The sequence below is a fragment of the Harpia harpyja genome, chromosome 18 (genome assembly GCF_026419915.1).
Source record: "Harpia harpyja isolate bHarHar1 chromosome 18, bHarHar1 primary haplotype, whole genome shotgun sequence".
In the NCBI taxonomy this organism is placed as follows: Eukaryota; Metazoa; Chordata; class Aves; order Accipitriformes; family Accipitridae; genus Harpia; species Harpia harpyja.
The window spans coordinates 9,770,287-9,793,484 of NC_068957.1; the positions used below are offsets into that span (position 1 = coordinate 9,770,287).

Here is a 23,198-nt window from a genome sequence, read left to right on the forward strand (position 1 = left end):
CCCACACTATATCTCCTTAAGAGATGTTCCCTCCTTTCTGGCCATGCTGACTGGGTAACAGATGTTGATCCTTGAAGCATCCCTGTCATCATCTGTAGCAGCCCACACTGCACTGATCAGTATCGTCTGCATCTCAGAGAAAAGTAGTTTCAGGCTATTCACAAGTCAGCCAGACACCTCTGTATCAGTTATACTCACTTCACATTTTAAAGACTTTTTTTAAATGCTGGTTGAAGAGTTGCATTTTGCAAAATGAGAAGTGTGAAGGTCCCTCCGTAGCTGCCTGGGACACATGATGCACGTAGGCATGTGTTCAATCACATTTGCTTGTTTCCACATAGAACTTGACTACAACTGCATGTCGTGGAGGAACCGATCCAGCTCACGTTAACTTGACTGAGAGTTGGAGCTGATCCTAAACCATATCCCCAAAGTGCTGCTGCACTGAAGTACAAAAAACGTAATGAAAAAACACCAAACTTCCACAACTTCATAGGGAAGCATCATACTCTTCTTCCTTCTTTCAGTTCAGTTTTACTGAAAGTATTCACAGCTTTATGAGAAGATCTCCCAAAATCCTTCTGGTGGCTGTAAAGTGGCTGAACTTTACTTCTAAACATGAGCAAGAGCTGCATGTCACTGACAGAGTCCCTTAATCCCATTTCTCATTGCTGATGCTGTCTTTTAAAGCAAATGTTAGTAATAAGAAGTCTATTTTGACTGGAAGTCCTAACACTGAGCTAGAAAGAAACAATTTTTTTTTTTTTTAATGTAATAGATATTTCCTTCATTAAAGTTGAATTGTTCTGGATTTACACCAGTGTGATTCCTCTGACTCCTGGCCCTGCTCGAAGAGTCTAATGCTATGATAAGCTTAGCTATGTAAGACAAGCCTGTATTTACATTCTATTAAATAACTAGTATTAAAAAAAAAAAAAATCTTTCATCTTGAGAATTAGCTTGCTTACCCCAAAGCAACAAACTGTCTGTCTTCTCTCTATGTCTCGTACCTCATGGCTTCAGCTGTTAGCCTCTCTTCTCATCTTGTCAGCTTTCTCTATTTCTGCAATGCTTTGGAGCAAAATTCTCTGCTGGGGTAACTCCAAAGAAATCAATACAGATACGCCAGAAGAGGTTTTGATTCATGGGACAAACCCTTCACTGGTATAAAATCATGCTGATCTAATGAAGTAAATGCAGATACGCTGCTTTACACTAGTTGAGGGCTGTGCATTACGTCTGTAATGACAGACCGGCTATCAGTGGCATCTGTGTCCCTTTGCTTCCAGCCTGCAGACAATTTCAAGTTGCCAGGAGTATTTGCGGCTGTTATTAAACACTGTGAACTTCTCTCACATGGTGGTTAGCCCAGCCAGCCCACCAGCTGCAGCACTGCACTGACCTTGTTCCTGATGTGGCTAACAGAGACCAACGGCTCTGTGCTAGGAGAGTGCTCTGGCTACCCACAAACCAGGACAAAGGATTTTCTAGTGGCATTTAATAATTAAGATTTCTTTTTTTCCAGCCTGCAACAAGGGACACTGCAAGAAGTGGTAAAGATGATGCACACCAGCCTCCTGCTCATTAACAATCACTTGGGGAAAGAGCTAATTTGCCTTTGTCTTTCTGAGCCATGTTGAGAAATTTATTTCAGCAGCATCAGTCACATAAGATGATAAAAATGGTGCAAATCATGCAAAGGAAAAGAAGCTGCCTTAGCATGATTTGAGTTTATACGATGAATAAGGTTACTAATTAATTGGTGAAGTGCTATTTGTAATTGTCCCTCTCTGATAAATGGATTAGAACAGATGTTCTAATGTGCATTTTTTCTCATTGTTTCAGACACAAGAATATGTGCAAAACTGAAAAAAAATGTGGTGATCCAGAAAGCAGGCTCTGGGAGATAAATGGAGGGGTTATGCAAGACAAAAAAATGCCACACTCACTTCCTGGAACAGAAATGGCCCAACGAGCCCAATAACTTTCCCAATATGTGCAGTAAATGATGACATGAATGAAATGCAGTGTTCATAAATGTAGATAAATAACGCCTAATCACTTCAAGCACTCATTTAGTGTTCTACAGCCCAGGACTTTAGCTGCTGAGGAGTGAACAGCAGTAGCTTAGGAAATCAAGAGCACAACTCAATGTTAGCCTGATCCTGGGGCAATGGCATGTCCCACCGCAGAGCTGTCGGAGGCCTGTTCAGCTTCATGCCTGGTGCCCGAGGAGTCCCAGTGTGACAGCGACTGTGAATCTGCATGGAGAAGGGACTCTGGCAATACTACACAGAGGCAGGGAGCAAAAACCTGTTGTGCTGCCGCTACCAGACAGCCACGTGGTCCTCCCAGAGCTAGGCTTCCTTGCAATGGGCCAGGATCAGCCGTCTAGAAGGTAGCAGAAAAAATGCAGCCTACATCTTTTCACTCCTTTATACACATGTGAACTCTTTAGGACAATCATCACTTAAAGATACTGTAATTAGAACCTGATCCTGCATAACTGAATAATCCTGCATAATCTCCTGGATCTTGGAGAGGTGCAGGAGAGTCAAGGCTGTGTCCCAGTCCATAAACAGCACTGTGGAGAGCACCCCTAGGCATGAGAGTTACATACGTACACAGTCCCCTTGCTCTCCCCCAGCCCTGACTGCGCTCCCTGCCCTGGCCGTTAGCCTCACCCGTGGCGGCAGCAGTGAGGAAAATGGGAAGGCTCCCAGTGCATGGCAGCATGTTAGCCCTCCACCTCCACTCACCACTGAGACATCGCCCAGCAACACTACACATGGGTGTCACCAAAGGGTAAACAGCATCAGGCCTCTCCTCATCAGTGCACTGTGATCTGAAAAGAGTTCTGCCATATCAGTTCTTCTAATGGTATTAAAGGAGGCAGTACTACTTTTCATTTGTCCAAAGTAATCTGATTGCGTGTAACATAGCTGAAATTTCATTTCCTATATCTTTATTAAAGCAGTGTCACTCTTTAAAGAGAAATGTTAGCAGAAGAATAAACAGAAACTATTTTTATTTTCCAGATTTTTTTTTTTTTAAAAAGGAAGCAAGGAAGAAGGTAGACTGGCTCCATATTAGCTTCTAATCAACCATGAATCATAAAGATTAAAAAAAAAAATTAAAGGACTTATAACTGCAACCTAATTAAGTTTCCAACCATTGGAGGGATTTGTGTAAATCTGACCTGAGCCATTCTAGTTAGCCAGGGCACCTGTTAGCTCTTACTGAAGAACAAAGATTACATATTAATTCATAGGGTGTGTACAAGACACTTGTAGAATTGAATGGGCGTGACAAAATGAATTGATTTATTTATTTATGGCAGGTTTTTTTGCTTTGTGACATACGACTTCCTCCAGAATGCTCTGCTCCTCTTATCCCGCACTGGGACACAATCATTTTTTAAGAAATATGTAGTTATGTGATACAAAATGTTTGAAACAGGATGGCATGCTCAGGTGGCATTTGCTCACAGAAACGTTCCTTTTAATGCTTTCATTAGTGCCTTTATTGCACATAAAGAGAAAGTATCAAAACTTCACTGACAAAATATTATGAGAATAGAGGAAGGCAAGCCTCAGAGATGCTCAGATTATTACTGACAAATGCCACTGTCTGACACCACCTTGCTCAGTAGTAAATGAACTAAAGAAGTGCTAATTGCTTTGAAGTTAATGAAGACTATATTGCCTTTCAATAATTGGTGTTTGTTTAGCTACTATGATTATAGCTATCTCTTTCTAGTTGAGCAATGTAAGATGGCAGAAGTTCCACCTTTTACAAGTTTTAAATCCCTGTAGAATTGACAGAAAAAGCTGTAACCACAAATTGGTTTGCAATTTTCCTCTTTCTTCCCAGCAAGCTCTGTATGGTTATATTATGAACCTTGCTTCAAACAAACTGCTTCTGACTTTTATGATCCTTTTGTGATCTAAATGGCTATCTCATAAGATATTCCACTGCAGCTTCTTTTTCAATTGCTTTTACTGTGAAATGGCATTCTGGAGATTTCTGGGGACCATTTCACGCTCTTACGGTATTGATTTGCTAAACCTGATGATAGGTTTATATTTAAGATGCAGTCTAGTATAGGAACAAAGTGTAAAGCTTATGAAGAACAGATTCAGGACTTTCAATAACCCCATCTTCTTGATGGGGTTTGTCTCTTTAAAGAAGGCTAGTGTTTTACACTCTATTTTTGAGTTCAGGTTGCTATATGGACTGCGTTTCTAATTGTCTTGGAATGTTTCCATTACACTGAATTATGGTCACAGAAAAAATATGGAGAAGATGACTGCTAGTAACTTGTAACTCTTCCCAACATAAGGTCAGAGCAAATACACAAAGGCACTTGGGAACCTAAATGGAAAAATGGATGTGAGATTGTTCCCTGAGTTCTCACTTGTGAGGATAGCAGAGGATAGATTTTCTCCTGGGTACACTAGAAAGCTGACAACAAAACTAACTTGTTTGGGCTTTGGTATTGGAGATACACACTTTTCTTTAAGAGAGTGATCATTGTACAATGGTTATGGGCCAAGAAAAAATAATCTTTGATGGAGTTACAGAACAAAAATGAGTCAGAAATGCTTTTATGCAGACAATGACACTTAATATTCTATCGGGCCAAACCACAAGCCCATGGCTCTGCCTTTACTCTGGCAAATGTTATGAAATTAAGAGATGGACCCAGGTTACTCAGTTGAAGCAAAATAAAACAATCAGGTATGCACAAATGCAGTGAGGAATACCCAAAGAGCAGGGCAATGACCCGACAGAGCTTGGGAGCCGAGTTCCAGGACATTTTGTTTAGAAGATGGAGCAAAACAAATGCTATAAATATGAACAGCATTATACATATACCCAGGTGAACACTATTGTGCTAGCGTTCCCCAAATGCTAGTGAACTCCTGTAGAATGGTGCAAAAGTAGGAGAGTGAGGATCTGACACAGCTTCTGGAGCGGAGGTAGTATTCAAGTCTCTATACACCCGTACATGGGCAAATTAGGGAGAGGAACTGAGAAATTCACTGCAGTGGAAGACACAGGACAAAAGGAGCGGGGAATCCTTTACCCTGCAACCAAGACTTTTAGAGCAGTGATTAAAAGATCATTTGACTATAGCACATGTTTAAAAAAAAAAAAAATGAAATGGCTCCTTTTAAAAGAGAAGCTGAAGTACATATGCTAGAGTATATGTCTGGAACAATCCTCTACATATATTAGATGCATGGCTTTATTCTTGAAATGTGTGGATGAATTTTGGAGTATGTGCATGAGTGATGACATGATTGTATATGACTGCTGAGTGAAGTCGAGATGAATTGCTTGTTGATATTAAACAAATGAAGAAATTCCTCTAGCAATATCTGGAATAAGTGAAGACAACACTAGTTAGAGCTGACCAGGGTCAGCTTTTGCTTACACAACAACAATCTTGCATGCTCATTTCTAAGTCTAGCCTGATGTCTGACTTCTTTCTCTCTGCTTCCATCCACTTCCATTTTTTTGCTTTGTTTTTGCATCTCTGTCCCTCAATGGTGTAGGATCTGCACTACTCTCTTAAATGTCACGTAGACTAGAAAGAAATTTGGGATTTTCCTTCATACAATTTTCATGACAAAATAGGAACGTATAAAACTAAAGAATTGCGAGTGCTGCAAGAACATTGACAGCAGGCAGTATTGCATGAAATTCATATGTGGCGGGTTAGCAAATAGACTATCAGAGCTGCAGAGCCTTTAATTGCTGGTGAGGGACTTTGAAATGTGTTGCAGTGACTTTTTTGTGTGTTTTTTTGACTTGCTAAATGAAAGTTTCACATATGCACAAAAAAGCCGAAAAGTTCATACCCTCCAGGATCTTCAGACTTCCACAAGAAGTCCTACAAGTTGTGCAGCCATTTCAAGGTTTTAAAGGGTTGATCCATTCTGGTGAGCTATCCATTATAGATCACATAAATTGCCCAAATAATCATCACCATTGTCTCTCGTTTTTATTACGTATCTGGCAAGAAACAACTGTCAAGACTAACGCCTGACTACTGTCACAGCTATACAATAGACATGGACATTTTAGAATACCATTAACAGTCTGGATGAGAGAACAGAGTATGCTCATTAAATTAGCAAATAACACCCGTGTGAGAAGGTGTGCAAGTATTTTGGAGGATGGGTCAGAATACAAAATGACCCTGAGGAAGTGGAGATAGGATCTGAAGAAACAGGATAAAATTTAGTGTGGACGCGTGCAAGGTACTACAGTTTATCAGGAAAATGCAACAGCAAAAATACAAGGTAGAAAATGACCAGGGAGGTAGCTTTCTAGAAAAAGATCAGATGGTTATAATGGATTACACACTGAGCATCAGTCGATAGTATCACGTGGTTGCAGAGAAGGCAACCATCCTCTTGGGATGAATAAATCAAAGAGTAGCTTGCAAAATATATGGCATAATTCTTCTGCCCTATACGACAGATATAGCTTAAGCTAAAGTACCTGTTTACCCAAGATGGCTGTTGGCAAGCTGGGAAATAAAACCCTACATTTTGCATCCCTACTTGTAAAACAAAACCAAGTTCTGTTTCTGAGGTGGTACCTGGAATCTGGCCATATGCATCAAAGATGGGAACTACTGTCTGAAGCAGCAAGGTGCTTCTAGGTCTGTTCTATGGTATCCACACAGATGCTGAGGAAGACTTCTGCTGAACAGTAATCAGAAAATTTTCTCGTTAGTACCTAATATTTAATTTTTCAGAAATGTTTCTCTCATTGGTAGACATTGGCAAGACAGTGTTCATTTGCCTTGTTTTACTTAAAAACAAAAAAGCCTTAGAAGCATACCTATATGCCCTAATGTCCTATAGGTTTGACATACCTGTATCTAGATATCCGTGTCTACCTGTCTGTTTGCCGGACTGTCCATCTGTCTGTCTATCTATCTATCTTCATATAGATCTATATAAGACCTATATACCTGGACACACTGGAGATAGCAGCATACAGTGTTTCTGTCACACATCTAAAAATTTCAGCTTACTTTTGCATCTCAGATCTTTTTTCACCAGATTAAAATTTGTGGTGTACTGAGATAATTTTTTTTAAATTTATTTTTTCCCCAACAGTCTGTACTGATTTTGAATGCAAAGCACCTTGGGCTGTTTGTAGTCAAAGATGTCTTTGTCCTGTGCACATGCGGGTTGTGTACACAACTACGGCACTGCAGAAGGCACATTTCAGAACAGTCATTAAGGTACTGTATCCTCTGGGTCAGCTGAGAATAAAATCAAAGTAAAGTTGGCAAGAATTATTCTGCGATTTCCTCTGTGAAATATTTCAACAAGGTCTTTAAAGACTCAACCAAACATTCCCAAAGCAAATTAAGCAGATAACATTAGCCTTCCCTCTTGAGTTCATGCCCTGAAACATTGAATGGAGACATTGCCAGGGTCAGATTCCTAGGTTCAGTAAAGCTACAGTGACTCAAAATCAGTGCTTGTCAGCAGAATAAGAATAAACACCACTCTATCAAGGAGGGACTCAACATCCTGGTTTTGAGAACACCACTTTACAAAGAAGCAAACTATCTGTAACAGTAGGAAAGCAATTGGGACTACCAACCTGCAAACTTTGTTCAACATAATTCACATGTAAGAGTCTCTTTCTTCCTAATGCCTTTGTCTGGATATACTGGCTGTCTTATTTTAGGAAATCATACTCCAATTATGCTTCTTAAAATAACCAAAGACAGCATAAAAAGTTTACCTTTAAGATTAAAAAACTTTATGCAAATACACTGAGAGGAGATTGAACAATCCAAAATATACAATGTTATTTTTCTATGGCTATTCTAGATAAACATTAGCAATACATGGGCTACTTTTCAATGTTGGTATCAATATCAAAAGACTGGAAAATCTTAAAACACTGAAAGACCATCTGTGCATGCTAGCAACTGCCAAATTTGCAACTGTGGTTTCTTCCCTGCTAATTCCATATTTTCCTGATAGATTAATGGGCACCATTTATCCAGAATAAATAAATGTGGAAGGCCCGCCTTCGCCTTTCACTGCGCCTCATCATTTTACTGAGTTCCACCAGACCACTGAGCACATTAATGCAAGTAAGCCACTGTCTGGATTCAGAAATTATCACATTTGGTAGAGAAGGAATGCTTGGCATTGCCAGTTTCTTTACAGACTTAAAAGTCCTTGAAGTTAAAAAGAAATACATTCAGAGAACTCCAGACTACAAACAACACAGATAAACTGCAGCTGAAGGATTCTTCTTTCCTTTCCCTGACTTAAATGAAACCTATGTGCAGAAAAGCATAGATATTTTACACATACTACTCCTGTTTCACCATGTGCATTTGTCTTGTTATTTCTTTTGAGAGGCATGTCAGACACATATATTTAGACTTCTAGCTTGCTAATTTATGCCAGCTAGTGTAAAATTATAGGGCTGAGAATAAAGTTGCAGAATCAAACCTTTATATGTGCTTTGAAGGAAAATTTTCTACTATATACAGTAAGACTTCCACAATCCACAATTCAATAATCTTTCCACTTAGTAATTTGCATTCCTGCATGCACACACATGCATTCACAAACATACATGCTTCACAGGTTTAATAAGAGAATGGTATTTCAGTGAGCTCTCATACTATTCAGATCACATTGATTTCTATAAAATGTAGTGCTGTGGCTGTGCTACCACATATCTAATAGAGTGTTTAATTTACAAAAGTCTAACTACATATATCTAACACATTATCTGCCACTTGGATGATTTCATTGTGTGTTCATGGGGTGCTAATTGCAAATTTGGAATGCAAATAGTACATAATCTTGTTAAACACATTTCTTTAAGAGGAAGAGATACGCCTTTGCTGTATGTCTGCTGTCTCCATTCACTGTAGCTCCAGGTTTTGCTAAGAGGTACTAGCTGATAAAGTCTATTGGTGCATTTGCTGACATATCTTATCCTGAATGACACTATCATGGCATATTATACCTAAAAAAAAAAAAAAGAAAATTGCTAAGGACTGGGCATCCCATTGGCAAGACACGAGCATGCCACATGCCAAGAGAAGCACACACTCCACGGATTTGCAGGAGCAAGGCAGTGGATTGCTGCTGTGCAAGATCTGACAGGGATGTCTGTTGAAGTTCTTCGTTACTTTCTTAATAGCCTCTGTCGTCTCTCCTTCCTTGTAAATCCACATTAGGTTAAAAACAAAGCCTGAAAATTCCTCCAAGTGAAGCACAAGTGAGGAGCAGCACAAACCCCCTAATCCTATGAGACATAGAAGGAAGGTAGAACAGTGTAGGTTCACCTTCAGCCCCAAAAACTAGCAGATGAGACATTTTGGTTATATTTTCTGCTAAGCAGTCTCCCACTACTTAATACACTATTGTTTCTAGTGAGCTAAATCAGCACTTAGAAGGTTAAATTAACCTAAAAGAAATTACTATAAAAATCAAGCGAAAAATGTAATCTCCTTCTCTCCAAGATGCTTTTCTGGATCTTATTTATTTTTCTTAATACAGACAAGAAGAGGTAGTCCTACTCTTTATCTGTTCCAGACAGCTTCTGAAAGCCTGGACTTTATTGGAAACCCTTCTGTTTTTTCTCCATTGCTTGAAACACTCTGTGCTGGTTTTTTTTCCTATTTGCTTAATTTTTGCATGTATGAAATGATTGGTTTTGATGCAATTTCTTTGTATTTACATCAGCATGACGAGCGAACTCAATCACATATATCCATAAATTCTTGAGAATAATAAATAGAAGCTTTAATTATTACTTAAGTAATAAACTCTGAGATTACTTAAGCGAAAGCTTAATGGGGCTTAGTGGGACTTAAGCAGATGATGAAGTATTTTCTGAAACAGGGTTATTTCCTGAAGACCATTTATGGCTTTTACAACCCTGACTAGGTCTAAAGTGACAAGTGCCAAGCTATAACATTTAAGAAGTTGAAGAAATAATATATTCACAGCCTTAGAAACACACTGCACCTGCTTGTTCATGCACATAGTGGCAATGTCATCATTTTGAGGGGAACTGGTTATTCAGTTAAACAAATATATCAAGGGCTATGAAGAAGAAGAAAAAAATCCAACAACCCAGAAGGCAGTTTAAAAAAAAATTAAAATCTGTCAAAAACCCATGGAAGTCCTCAGTTATAGCTTATCCAAGATTTTATGGAGGGAAAAAAGCTTGACTCCTTTGAGCCAATACTGTTTACAGTTGCTGCAATGAAAATTCTAATTTTGTGCTCTAATGAACACAAAACGATCCATAGTCAACCTTGGCAAAACTTATAATGACTGTGTAATTGAAGTGACTTTGTCACATTAAAAAATATTTCACAAAATTGTAGGAAACTGCCAAGAAATAAAACTATGGGATGGGCAGTCTTGGATATGTGATACAGACAGCCATTATCATCTTTGCTGCTTGGTAAATGTCGGGCTTATAAAGCTCCGCGACATTCGTCTGCAGTTGCTCTTCTTACAGCATATTAAGACTAATTGTGAATTGCAGCAAGTGCTTCATTGTAAATGTGTGACCCAGAATTTACTTTTTAAAAACACTGCTTGTGCTGTTACACTATCTGGCACAATCCATACGCATGGGAGGAGCTACACAGTAAGCTGCCAGGTGAATCTCAAATGTAGATGTTGTGTGACACAGGCGGACCTTCACAGAGTTCCTCCATTTTGGAAATCTTGTGGAGAAGGGGCACCGAAGAGAGAACTGAGATTGCAGCCCATTGGGAAGGATAGAGCTTCAAGCACTGGCACAGGTAGAAGATTCTCCAAGACACCAGATTTCTCCAGAAATATCCCTGACAGAACTGGCAGACACTTGACTTGCAGGCTTGTGCTCACCATGATGCATGATCTGGGCTGTTTAGTCTTTGAGTTTCTCCCCTCCCTTCCCTATACCCTGACCTCCAGGAGGGCCCTCGCCTTCGTCCTCTGGTGGGCAAAGCACTTGGCTCCCTCCACCTGCCTGCACAGACGCCTCTCCGCTGCCCAGGGACAGGGGCTGAGGCAATGGAGAGAAGGTCAGTACCAGGAAAGGAGCAGTTCTGTGTCCGCGAAGCACATTAGTATTTAACAGGTAGCGTGCTGAAATATAGAGGGATCAATTAATATCTGAAGTCCAAATTCTCCTCTGATATAACTCCACTTACATAGAAGTTGGCTTTAAATATCACAGTTTGGGTTTCAAATATGACTGAACAAATATTTTCTATTTACTTAGCACAACAACGACTTCAGCAAGCACCTGGGGTAAGTCCTGTAAAGAATGCTAATAACATCCCCAAATGCAACACTAAAGCTTTTTCCCTGAGTACTCCTGAATGATCTGGGGATTGCGCACCTAAACGTCTTTAGGAGAAATAAATAAATAATCTCTCCCTGTTTTCACTGTGGTAAGAATTTTTCCAGAGATCAGTATTTCAGAAGACTTTCCACAGCGCTCTTTCACTTGAAAGACAAATCTGATTCGACATGAAGTTCCATTACGAAGAAACTGTTACATGTGATGACACTGGTTATTGAAAATTGAAATGAAGTGAGAGGAAGCTAACACCAACTTGTATGAAATTCTGCCGTCTTTGAATGACACAGGGAACTCAATATATCTAATCATCAAAGTGAAGCCCATTGGGAACCGAACTACAGTTGTATTGCAGAAGGTTGCTATTTGATTGCTAGACCCAAAAGTGCTAAGCCATATGCCACTTATTTCTGTGTCTAAATAGCTTACTATGATTGATACCGAGGGTGGCTCTCCTCTTCACAGTGAAACAATCATGAAGACAACAGGAATTAGGAAACAGAGTATACAGATGACTTTTTACGATCCTAATTTTTAACCCTGTCTGTTCCTGGAGCTTAATGTAATTTATTCTTTAATAAATTCACTCCACGCTCTTTTTTTGCGTGGCAGAACACTAGCTTTCGCACAGACCTTAGCTTGCAAGCTGCATTCAGTATTTTTTCTCTTACTACTGTTGGTGTGTGGCCAGACAAGCCTGATTATAAGCGCTCGGTGTTGGCCTTGAGTGTAAAAATTTTTCCTGCTTTCTTTAGAAAGAGTTTTTTCCACCGTCCTTGTGCCAATCTCCTTGATTTTTCTTCCTCACTCATCTGTCTCTCTGAATCAGCCTTTTCCCAGAGCTCCTCCAGCCCCTCCACACTCAAAGTCGCTTCAAGGTCAGCGGAGGGCCCTCGTACGCGGGCGCTCCACGTGTCCCTCCTCCCAGCTGGAGGCAAAATGCGCTCTGTTTACAATATGCTCAGTTTCCACTTGACAAGGCCTGGAAGCTGCAACATATATCTGAACTTAGGTCGCATAGTTAGAGAGAGCACAGCGCTGTCAAGATACGGCCCACTTCTACAATTAAAGAGCCAGCAAACTGGCAGGGTCTGATGGATGAGTCGATACTTGAACAGACATTACATCTGTAATGTGAGAGTTACGCGACTCAACACAGCCTCAACATACAACACAAAACAAAAATCAGCTCTGACGTTACAAGCACCCCTGTTCAAACTATGCTAATCTCTTCTTTCATCCATGATCTTTGCAAGTCACATAGCGTTACGGTAAAGTGTTCTGCACTTAAAGGAATATCTGCAGCTTCCCTGCCACTATTAATAAAAATATTTAATGCTCTTGTTAGGAGGCGCAATTTGATTACTGAACTGTTATCCAACAAATCCTGAAAACAATTCAAAGTAAATTTCCCTAATATGTCTATTTTTCTATCCTGCCAGAAGGATTGCTAATGAATTTGCTGCTTGAATGCACAGACAGATTGGGAACTATAACTGTGCTGGCCTGGGCAACATGGCACTGGCACCAAAAACCTATTTGTACCCATGCAAAGTTCTCTCTAGAGTATGTCTCTCATCCAGAGGTGATTTTCCAATAAAATCAGCCTCGATTATTGCAAGAGCAGGAGCAATCCCTGAGGGAGTATATCAGGCAATTCAATACTAGGAAATGTTGTACTAGGCAAAATTAACCTTGTAGCAGTGTTATTTCCTGAAACATTATCTAGCTTTTGCCTTTCTTTCATATTCATCGATCCTAAATGACTGGATTTTTTTTCTAATTCTCTCACTTAGCACAAGATCATTATTTCTTTGTACTTGTATTAAAAAAAAATAAATGCTTGAAAGACACCTGTTTTTCTTTTATTTCACTTACTCACTGCCAAAGTAAAGCACTGTTTGCTGTATGGCAGGCACTTTTTTTGGGTATATAAAAGGAGGACCACCTTTATTCTGCCCTATTTTCATGACCTCGCAAGGCAGAGAAAACCTACTAGATACACTACCATGAGACCACAAGTGAGAAAGAGCAAGGAAACTTCATTCTCCCCTCTGACACCATGGTAAAATTAGGAGAAATGCCAACTAGTGGAATTTGCAGTCCAGAAGAGAGCAGACACAGGCCTACAGATTTCAAAGATCCTGCAGCCAGCCTCAGTTAAATCCCACTGCCTGGTAGCTTTATCCACTGCCTCTTACCAGGCTCTTCAAGGCAGGTACCTTCATCTGGAGAGTGTCTAGCACATGCTAGAACCTAAATAAACCATACAGTCATATATGTACACTAACACTACTTGCAGTTTTGCTCTGGTTATTTATCTTCCAGCAGCACAAAAATAGCCTAACAGTGAAATTCAGGGGTATGACATCTGAAGGCTGGTTCCTATGCTGGATTCAGCTAGCTGTACTGAAGCCAGCAGGACAGGTACTCCCGTTTATACCAGGATCAGGCCTTTTCTTCAATTTTGTTAGCATTTTTTGCTTGGTTGCAATATCTTACTTGCTCAGAAGCACATTTTAAAAGCATTAATTTAAAAAAGATCACAGGTAGTTAGAAAACAGCTGTTACTTAATACAATGCCCAAAGCAAACACTTAGAATAATTGTTTGAATAAATGCTAATGAACTTAAAATTAAAAATAATAACCAGAAAGACAAATCTAAAATCTAAAATGATCAAAACCACAGCGTGAGTGAGGAGAGAAGAACGGGTACTGCTTTGATCAACAGCAGACACATGCTGAAACTGCAAAAAAAAATATTGACTTTAACTTTTTTTTCTGTCAAAAGAAGGAATCAGACAAAAAAAGGTTTTGTTTGGCTCAAATTTTCACTTTTTCACAACTTTAAAAAATTGACCTAAATTTAATCTTGACAAGCTGTATCACAATGATGGCGGAAAAATGTTGTTTTGAAAAATAACAGAAGTGATCCACTTAAAATGAAAATACTTATTTTTGTCCAGCTGCAAGACTACTGGCAAATTTTACACAAATGCATGATTAGCTTTGGTCAACTGGCATATACGTGTCTCTGTAAATAAAAATACACAAAAGAGAAGGTTTCTCTAGCTGTCTGAAGTTCTGTGATGGCTACTGAGCAACATGCCTGGCTTGGCAGCTGAGGGGTGCCTCGTGGCTGGATACAGCCAGCGGTGCTTGGTATTGATGATGCGTGTTCAGATTTGTAAGAGATTAGATGAATGAGGTCTCAGAGTCTGTTCATCTCATTGTCTTGTAAGCAAACACTGTGCACTACACAGGACGTGTGGTAATTTAACCATCTACTATAAATTATACAATCAAGTCAGAAGCATTTCACTATAAAAATGTATTGCGCCTTTTTGAAAAATGTGTGCTCTCTCTAGGTACCTGTTGTGGTGGTGGCTGAAAACCTTAATAAAGCACAAACTATTTTATATTTCAGGACTTAGCCAATGTGACTCATTTGTACAGTTTTAAGTCCAAACAAACTGCTAGTCAACTAAATTATAACTTATTACCACAGGCTACAGACTTTTAATACATTCTGTGGTTGGAACAGGACTGATTTACTGTTTTGGGCCCTGCCAGTAGTTATCATGCATCATTTCCCTAGAAATAAAAATAGCCCTACTGTGGTTATCCTTTGGACTGATAAAAATATATCTAACAAGATGTGTCAGAGGAACAAATTCAGAAAATAAAGCTAAAATATTAAATAGACTTATTATTTTATGTCTAAAGTACTACATCTTCCAGCTGCCGTGATGACTTTGGAGTAAAGCAAAAGGTACTGCAAAAAGGAAAAAAAGATCTAAAGGAGCAATTGAGCTCTGATAAAACCACATGGGGATAGCTGAATTGTCAGAGCTTTGCAAGAGTCAAAATTTACATAAAAATCAGTATTTAGGGATTAATGTGATATCATCAAAAAGGATTTAATATGTGCGTTTCTTTGCAAACAGTTTAAAAGCGGCAGTTCTATAATCCATTTCCAACACTAACCTTTAACTTGTAAGAGTAAAATAATCCTTCGCAACATTTCTAGAGTTCACATTCTGCTGAGGAAACTTAGCCCCCCTAAATAAAACTCACTGGAAACCAACAGTAGCATATGTGTATTGGTTTTCCTAGGGATACTCCAGGTGCCGACCCTGCTGTGAGTACTGCACGTCTGTACAGACTCTACCACGTGGCCCAACTTGCAGAATCAGTGGCATTTGGGGTTTGTGTGAATTTTTGGAGGGACTTTATTGCTGGTGCAATAAACTCATTCCATTGCCCAAACTCTGCACCTGAGCAGATGCCTAAGTGGACAGACTAGGAGGATCAGGGGCTAAAGAACATTGTCTATAATTGCCTGTAAGCAGGGTTTTTCCTGGATTTCTACTGGGGATTTGAGTGCTTTTGCATGTTAGACTTAAAGTATTAAAACATAAATATGAATGGATTTCTCTGAGAAATGAATATGGGCAGGCAGTTTAGGCACTGTGTTGTAATGGATTTTTAGAACTAATTGAATTGGTGCTGGCTGATTTAGTAGCTCACCAGAAATAGTCTGAGGAGAAACAACGGGAAGGAAGGTTTAGAAGCAGAGACTAACAGGTGGTAGTGTGGAAATTGCTTGGGAGTTTTACTGAGAATGAGAGTTATAGCAGGTTTGGGCTTTTTGTTTCTTTAAAAGTGGTTTAAGTCCTTTAGCAAATGTCCTTTAGGTACACAGACACAAACGTCCACAGGTACCTCTGGTTCATAGGTGCCTATGTATACATGTATGTGCATATATATACAGATACATATATGTATATGTGGCCATCCTCCCACACAATTATGCATGAATGGGAGGATTTTTCAACCTAGACATGACACACTTTTTTTCTGCTTTTTTAAAATACACGACAGGAGATACCCTGCAGTGGAAGAGCTGAGCATGCGTACCAATGGTACACCACCCCTTTCGTACCTCTATTGGTTACAAGTGTCTGACTTGACTGGTTAAAAACAAACCAACCTTCAGACCTAGCCCACTGGCCTGCACTTTTGCCAGTGGGAGCAAAAGATCTGTTTATGGTTACTGCTATTACAGCATACATTAACTGACCCTCGGAGTCTGACCTGCTTGCCCTCCCACTTAGTGAGTCAATAAGAAAATCCTCTGGCTCTGCATGACTTGCTTAGAGATCAGACCTTCCATGCAGAATAAGGTCTATCCAGGGAGGGAAAAACAAGGTGCCACTCCAGCTGGTAAAACAAAGATATTTTTAAAGTGCAGTCAGTAGAAACAGTCACTCCTATTCCATGTATAATCAAGGATGAAAAGGCCACGAAAAATACCACTGCGCTTTGCAAATGAGAGGTCAATTGAAATGTCAAGATATCAAATGTTAATGGATTGCATTTCCAATGATGGTTGGGACAGAAAACCATACCAAGTCAAGTCAGATGCCCTTCTGAGGAGAAGATGAGTTTTATGGCAGGAAAAGACAATAAACACCAGAAGTCTTTCTGGTTAACAAACTTGTGGCTGATGGAAAACAAATATATTTTGATAATATAAAAAGCAGCGGGATTTTAACACAAGCTACAATCCCAAAACATGTATCTGGAAGTCATTAAATCTCCAGCAAATTTAAGCATATGCAGGTGTTTGGGGAAAATGCCATTGCTTTCTATTGAAGATTTTTAAAGGGACTATATAAGAAGAGAGTATAAAGGACACTCAAGGCAGGCAGCGTTTTCTTCCCTAAAGCAAGAAGTCAATTCCAATATTCTCACAGTTCTACACCAGTTCATGGAATATATGGACCACTCTTAAAAGCATTCATTTTCCATTTTAAAAATCTAATTTCTCTCTTACAAAACTGTTGTATTTTGTAGTGTTGGATGACATCAGGTTTTAGCCAAATCATTCTTTCACCTGCCCACATTTTCCCAAGGAATCTATTTGGCCATTTTCATGAAGGACTGCAATCTGAGGCATTTGTTTATAGTGACGTTATATCCATTCCTTAGTCAGAAGGGCATTGCCATGCAAAGAACTCATCTCTTTAATATGGAAAACATCAAAAAGAAACTAGTTACCTTCCTAACCACTGTCTCTGCCTGACTAGTAGACACACTGCCTTCCTCTCCCAATTGCAGAGAGACTTGCCTTGTGAGCCACTAGCTCACTGGTGGGCTCACACACGTAGAGGGAAAACAGCATTATTAGTGGCTTTTGAGTAGGAAGACTCCTTGGTCTATACGACAGCGGTATGTAGTATCAGGAATGAAGAACAGTGAGTAATCATCTGCTCTTTTGTGTAAGAATAACTCCTTACGTGGATTCCAGTGAATATATGAGGAAAAGGGTTTAAAACAAACAAAAGACAGTATTTTTTCACACACTATGGTGCTCAATGCCACAGGATGTTGTGGGGACAAGAAGTATAAACAGATTTCAAAAGAGATTTTGCATGGAGGGTAAGTCCATTGATACTTCCTAAACACAGGACGTGCAGTTATGGAAGTGGAAAAGCTGTGTGCAGGAAGGTGGGATGATGCTCCCTGTAGAGGATGCCTCTGTAATTGCTGTTCTTCTTCCCCCACCTTCTGCCACTGGCAGAGATAAAGCACTGGGTTGGTTGACCTTCAGTCTACATTAATGTACAGGCTGCTAAGCCAAGAGTAGTCAACCGGGAGAGCGAGGCCTAACCCTGACTGTGCCTGGATCTGAGGGGATCCTGCAGCTCAACCCACTGATAAAAGATAACTGACGTGGTCCAAGTCAACATGAACATGACTCCTCTAAGCTCTGTGCTGATGTGGGCTCCATTGCTTACCCAAGTCTGGAAAAAAATCTGGGAAGAGTGATCATCAGTTGGGTTTCAGAGCAAAGCTGCTATTGAATTTTAATGATACCACTGTTCTCCCCTCCTTCCATCAAACCACAGGGTATATAGAAGATTATTTCCTCTGGATGTGTCCTAATTCAAAACCATTTCTCATATAACAGCTCTTTAGAAATCGTAAACCCTCCACAGGGTAAACTCGTCTAAGTCATGTTACCTCTTTCAGACTCAGGGATAGGAACAGCATGAAAAGGACCATCAAGCAAGAAAGTATCTAGGACACTTTGCATCCAGGAAATCCCTTTTCTACTACAGACTCTCAATGTAAATATGGATAAGACCAATAGGAGAAAGCAAGTGCTCCTTATATGACAAGGGCAGGAGAGGATAAATAAGTTAAATGAATGGATTCTTTAGTTATGGGGGCCGTATTGATGCCAGATACAGACAGAAAAGGGTCTTATGTTTTTGGAAAAGTAACTGCACTATTTCCACACTCCCCCCCCCCCCCAAAAAAAAATCAGTTCTGCAGACACAGAGACTTCTTAGCTATTTTCTGTGTGCTTATTTATAGTAATATTATGTCAGATGATGCTACCAATACATAAAGATGAGTTCCTATGGATGTGTTGTGTCTTGCAGTGCTACAAGCAAGATGGAATTGAGACCAAGCCTTCTGAAGGAGCCAAATGCTACCTGCATCTATCTTAGCCATCAGGAAGTTCACACCAGTTAGTCTAAGCACCTATAGACAGGTGCACATTAACAAACCAGCTGCTTGGCTGCTTTACTGAACTTTAGGAAGGAAACTTCCTTGGTTTTTTCCCTCCATAAGTGTTAAGTGCTGGAGGGATTCAACAGAACAAAAAAGAACAGTAAACTTCCTCCCAAACATTAAACCAGCAACATTAATAAACTTAGCAATGAAAAGTAAATAGACCTTTTCTACAGAAGTCTTCATCATGTTATTAAACTAATATGTTAAATAGCAGCACTATTAGGTCCTGTCCAAGGACTCTATATAAACCATAGTCTTTAAATGGGAATGATTTCTGACTCCAGTTTTGGGACACAAGAACTATGTCAGCCCAATGTAAAAATAAGGAATTTTTTAATGCTAATTACAACTGCGAATATTTTATATATATATATATATATTTTTATATGTAAAAGAAAAAATATATTGTAACAGATGTCAAATGCAGTTAGATTCAACTCAACTTATTAGTGCATGGCTTTTAGCCAAAAGCAATTCACATTTGCAGAAGTGTACTATCACATATGTCTTAATAACAGAAATGTGTTTTTAAAAATGTATGTGATAAGTCACATATGGTAGAAGGAATCTGTACAGCTTTCAGCCCTTATGACAATGGAAGCTACAAACTTTATTTTGCATAGCTGAAGAACATTAAAATTCAAGTGAAATTCTCTTTGACATTTGAGAGCTACAAAAGCAACGACTAAAAGCTAGACAAGCCTGAGCTGTACCAAGTGTGGCTGTGACACTTATATAAATGCAATCCATATCTACTACTGCTATCTTAAAGACACTATTCTTTTGCCCCAAGAGGTAATATTTTAGCATACAATCATAACTGTATACAGGTACCTTAAATAGTTACATGTCACTGAAAAATACTAGGCAGATTTTTCAGCTGTTTTGTTATGCAGAGTGTAATTAATATGTATAATGGATTCCCTAGGGTACTAATTGAAGCTGCCACCATGAACATAGTCAAAGAGAAGTTAAACAACCAGTTGGGGGAAACATGACAGGGTGAAATATGCACACATAGGTGGAAAGAGCGAGACTGTCCATCTGGCCTTCTTCCACTCCAAAATGTTACACTTATGCAAGTCCCATAAAGGAATGATTTAACCTAAATCACCCTTCCCCCCACTCCCAAATCTTTCTGGTGGATTAACTGGGCATCAGTGTCACATACACACTGTTTAATGACTGCAAGGCTCAATATCTCTGTTTTATGTGGGTAAACTCAATTCAGTTGAGCCATTCCTGAGAATTTGACTCAAAATATTAAAAAAAAAAAGGTGAATGAATCATGAATGATTATTCTGGAGTTGTTCCCCAGGACTCTCATCACCTTGCAACTTCTGGATCCTCTGTAATGTGAGGTGAAAACACAGCTCATTTCACACTCTCTATTAAACAGCCACTGGCTAACAATGACTTTAATTCAGCTTGCACTGAATTTGAACTAGCCCTACAGGCAAGAAAGGTCCCTTGTCTTATTAGAAGTTTCATGTGCTATCAGGTCCCTGCTGGATCCTATTTCTAATTTTTATCAGATTGAATGAAACATAAAGAGAGAGTGATTTATGACTATCTTGCATCTTGCCTAATCACTCCAAGGAGTGTTCATACACATTTTGTGTTCACTTTATAAGGTGTAAATGACTATACATGATGGAAGCCAAGTGAGAAGTAGAACTGTATTCTTTTGTTACGTGTGCTAAAACACAATGATTTGTGAGTCCTGTCAGTGCATGTTCTTACAAATACAAAACCACTCCAGTCCAAAAGCCAGCATGATCAGCAAACTACTATAAAAATAAGAACATTTCCTCTGTCTGTAACGGGAATATACAGTTACCGGGACTTAGTTATAACTGCAATGATCACCTACTGAAGCTAAAAATATGTGTTTTATTGGTACATAAGAGCCCATTAAGACTGAAGTATTCATTATTTAAACAGAATCACTGATTGCTGGTAGCTTTAACTGAAAATGCGTTTTCTCAAAGAGCCAGGACATCTATATAGCAACTTTCTTAATTTAATGATATATGGTTGCGTGTTGCCGCTAGTGCCCTAAGATTTAAGAACTTCTCATAAAATGCCCTGGAAATTGCTCCCTGGTAGCTTGCTCATCCTTCACAGAACCCTACTGTAAAGAGCAGAAACATACGTGTGTGTGTATGGTGTGAGAGAGACGCACACACGGAGTGAGGAAGAGCTCTTAATCAACAGGATGGCAAAGCCTTGATACATAGGTGCAAAATATTCCCACGTGTCTAGAAATCATTTGGCACATTCCTAGTTATTTCTCCCCTGTCAGACCTTCTCAAGGATTGCAATTAAAAATCATAATCTTTTTAGCATGTACAAACCTCCCCAAGGCTAAGAGCACTACGTATTGAGTATGATTGTGATATTATTTGGCAGCTATTCATAGACAACACATTAATTTATGGAAACTGGATGAAACTTGGGGAGTGCAATCATTAGGGACACATGCGAAATCGAAAGCTTTCCTCAATGATACTGACCTTTTTATAGCTATGATTAGGGGCAATTTGAATTCTATTATCTCTTTTGTTGCCCTTCTTACTGTCCTAGTCTTTTTAGCCATCGTATACAACAACTTCGTTAAACTTGCATTTTCAAACAGATATAAAAATAACTTACTTTACAGGAATGTTTCTCAACTTTGTCTTTTCAGCAGCCTGTAAACAGAAGAGGGGTGGGGGAAACAAACAATTACGCAACGCAACAAAGCACAACCAAGCCGCAAGCAAACATCAACTCACAGATGCTCTTCAGCAGCGCACACCCAGGCAGCCTGCCACAACTGGGGCAGAGGGCTGCAGGAGCTGGACCCTTTCAGAGAGACAGTGCTACAGGTTTTAAACACTTCTGCCCCAGTTTGTGATATCAGTGCGGTTTGTTTATTTTTAATGGCCACGAGTGTTTAGGAACTGCTCATTCAGGGCAATTACTTCATTTCCCGCTCTGAGGTCTGGCCCCTTTGTCACAAGCTATCTGTCCATATCTGGAACAAGAACAACAACAGGAAAAAATAAAGGGAAGAACGGACTCCGTTTCCAAAACAGTTTTTATTCGCCAACGACAGAAAAGGGCAAGGGATGACCAAATGTTCAGATCAATTTCCTCTTGTGAAACCTTTGAGAAAACACACTCCAAATCATCTAAATGAGTAAATCTTTGGGCCTCTCGGCCTGCACCACCTCAGACATGGAGCCTGGTTCCAGTTTATTGCTGAACCCATTGATCTGTGTACAGTCCATTTATCATTCATGAAAAGAGCCAGTGATCTTCACAGTATATTAGAAGAAACAACTCAGATCATCTGTCAACGGCCCTCTTATTTCTGTTTCCCTCTCCACGGGGATTTCATCTCCTTCGATTCTTCTTGAATTAAAATGTTGCTAAGCAACACAGCTGGGGGCACCGATGGCAGAGCTGCGCCAGTCTATCACACTGGTTAAGCTGCTCGAGATTTTAGTGGAGATTTTTTTTTTTTAATGCTTCTGTGGCATAATTATGTAATCTGAACCAACCTTGCATCCCCCTCGATTTTTTTCAGAATAGGTAAATAATGTTTTAACGTAAGAGGGCTTGAAATATCACCTTCAGATAAACTAGTGTTGTCGTATCATTTCAGAGAATTCCTCCTAGCGTTTGCAGAACCAGACTGTAATAGATTTAAATGTGGAAAGCGGTCAGATGGTTAGTGAGATTACAAGCATGGATAGCGGTGAAAGGCAGAATTAAGACAACTGATCCATAAACCTATTATAGTAAGGAAAGTTTTAGTGCTTAATTACCTTCAGAGATATTTTTATAAAGCCTACCAAAAGTGAAGAGAAGGGTTTTGGTGAGGAATTTTAACCTCTGCTATGCTTAGGGATGGGAATAACATGGTTCCCACATAGGAACTGCTAGTATTAGTGGTCCTGAAAAATGCTCACATAAGCCCTTGAGGAATTAAATCCTCTATGAAAACCAATTAACTTTTGAAACCTCTGGGACCTGCACAACTGGGTTCCAAATTTTGCCAGAATGAGTTTTCTTTTGGGGTCTACAATGGGGCTAGTTTTTCAATATACCTGCTGTTTTGGCACTTTTGCCTCCAATCATAACAAAGATAAAAATCTGTGTTTAAATCCATGGAAATTCCTAATAATAAGTTTAAATTTTGGGAGAAATAATTAGAGCTTGTGAGAGCTGAGATGGAGCAACAGCA

General features: G+C 39.4%; 1 protein-coding gene across 3 annotated transcripts in view; it reads right to left on the reverse strand.

Moving 5' to 3' along the window:
* Window positions 1-23,198, reverse strand: part of AFF2 (ALF transcription elongation factor 2) — a 342,768-nt gene that overhangs the window by 55,842 nt on the left and 263,728 nt on the right. For all 3 annotated transcript variants that reach the window (XM_052813263.1, XM_052813262.1, XM_052813261.1), the window contains exon 9: window positions 21,620-21,657. In XM_052813263.1, the coding sequence (XP_052669223.1) occupies window positions 21,620-21,657 (38 nt within the window). The remainder of the gene's footprint in view (window positions 1-21,619; window positions 21,658-23,198) is intronic.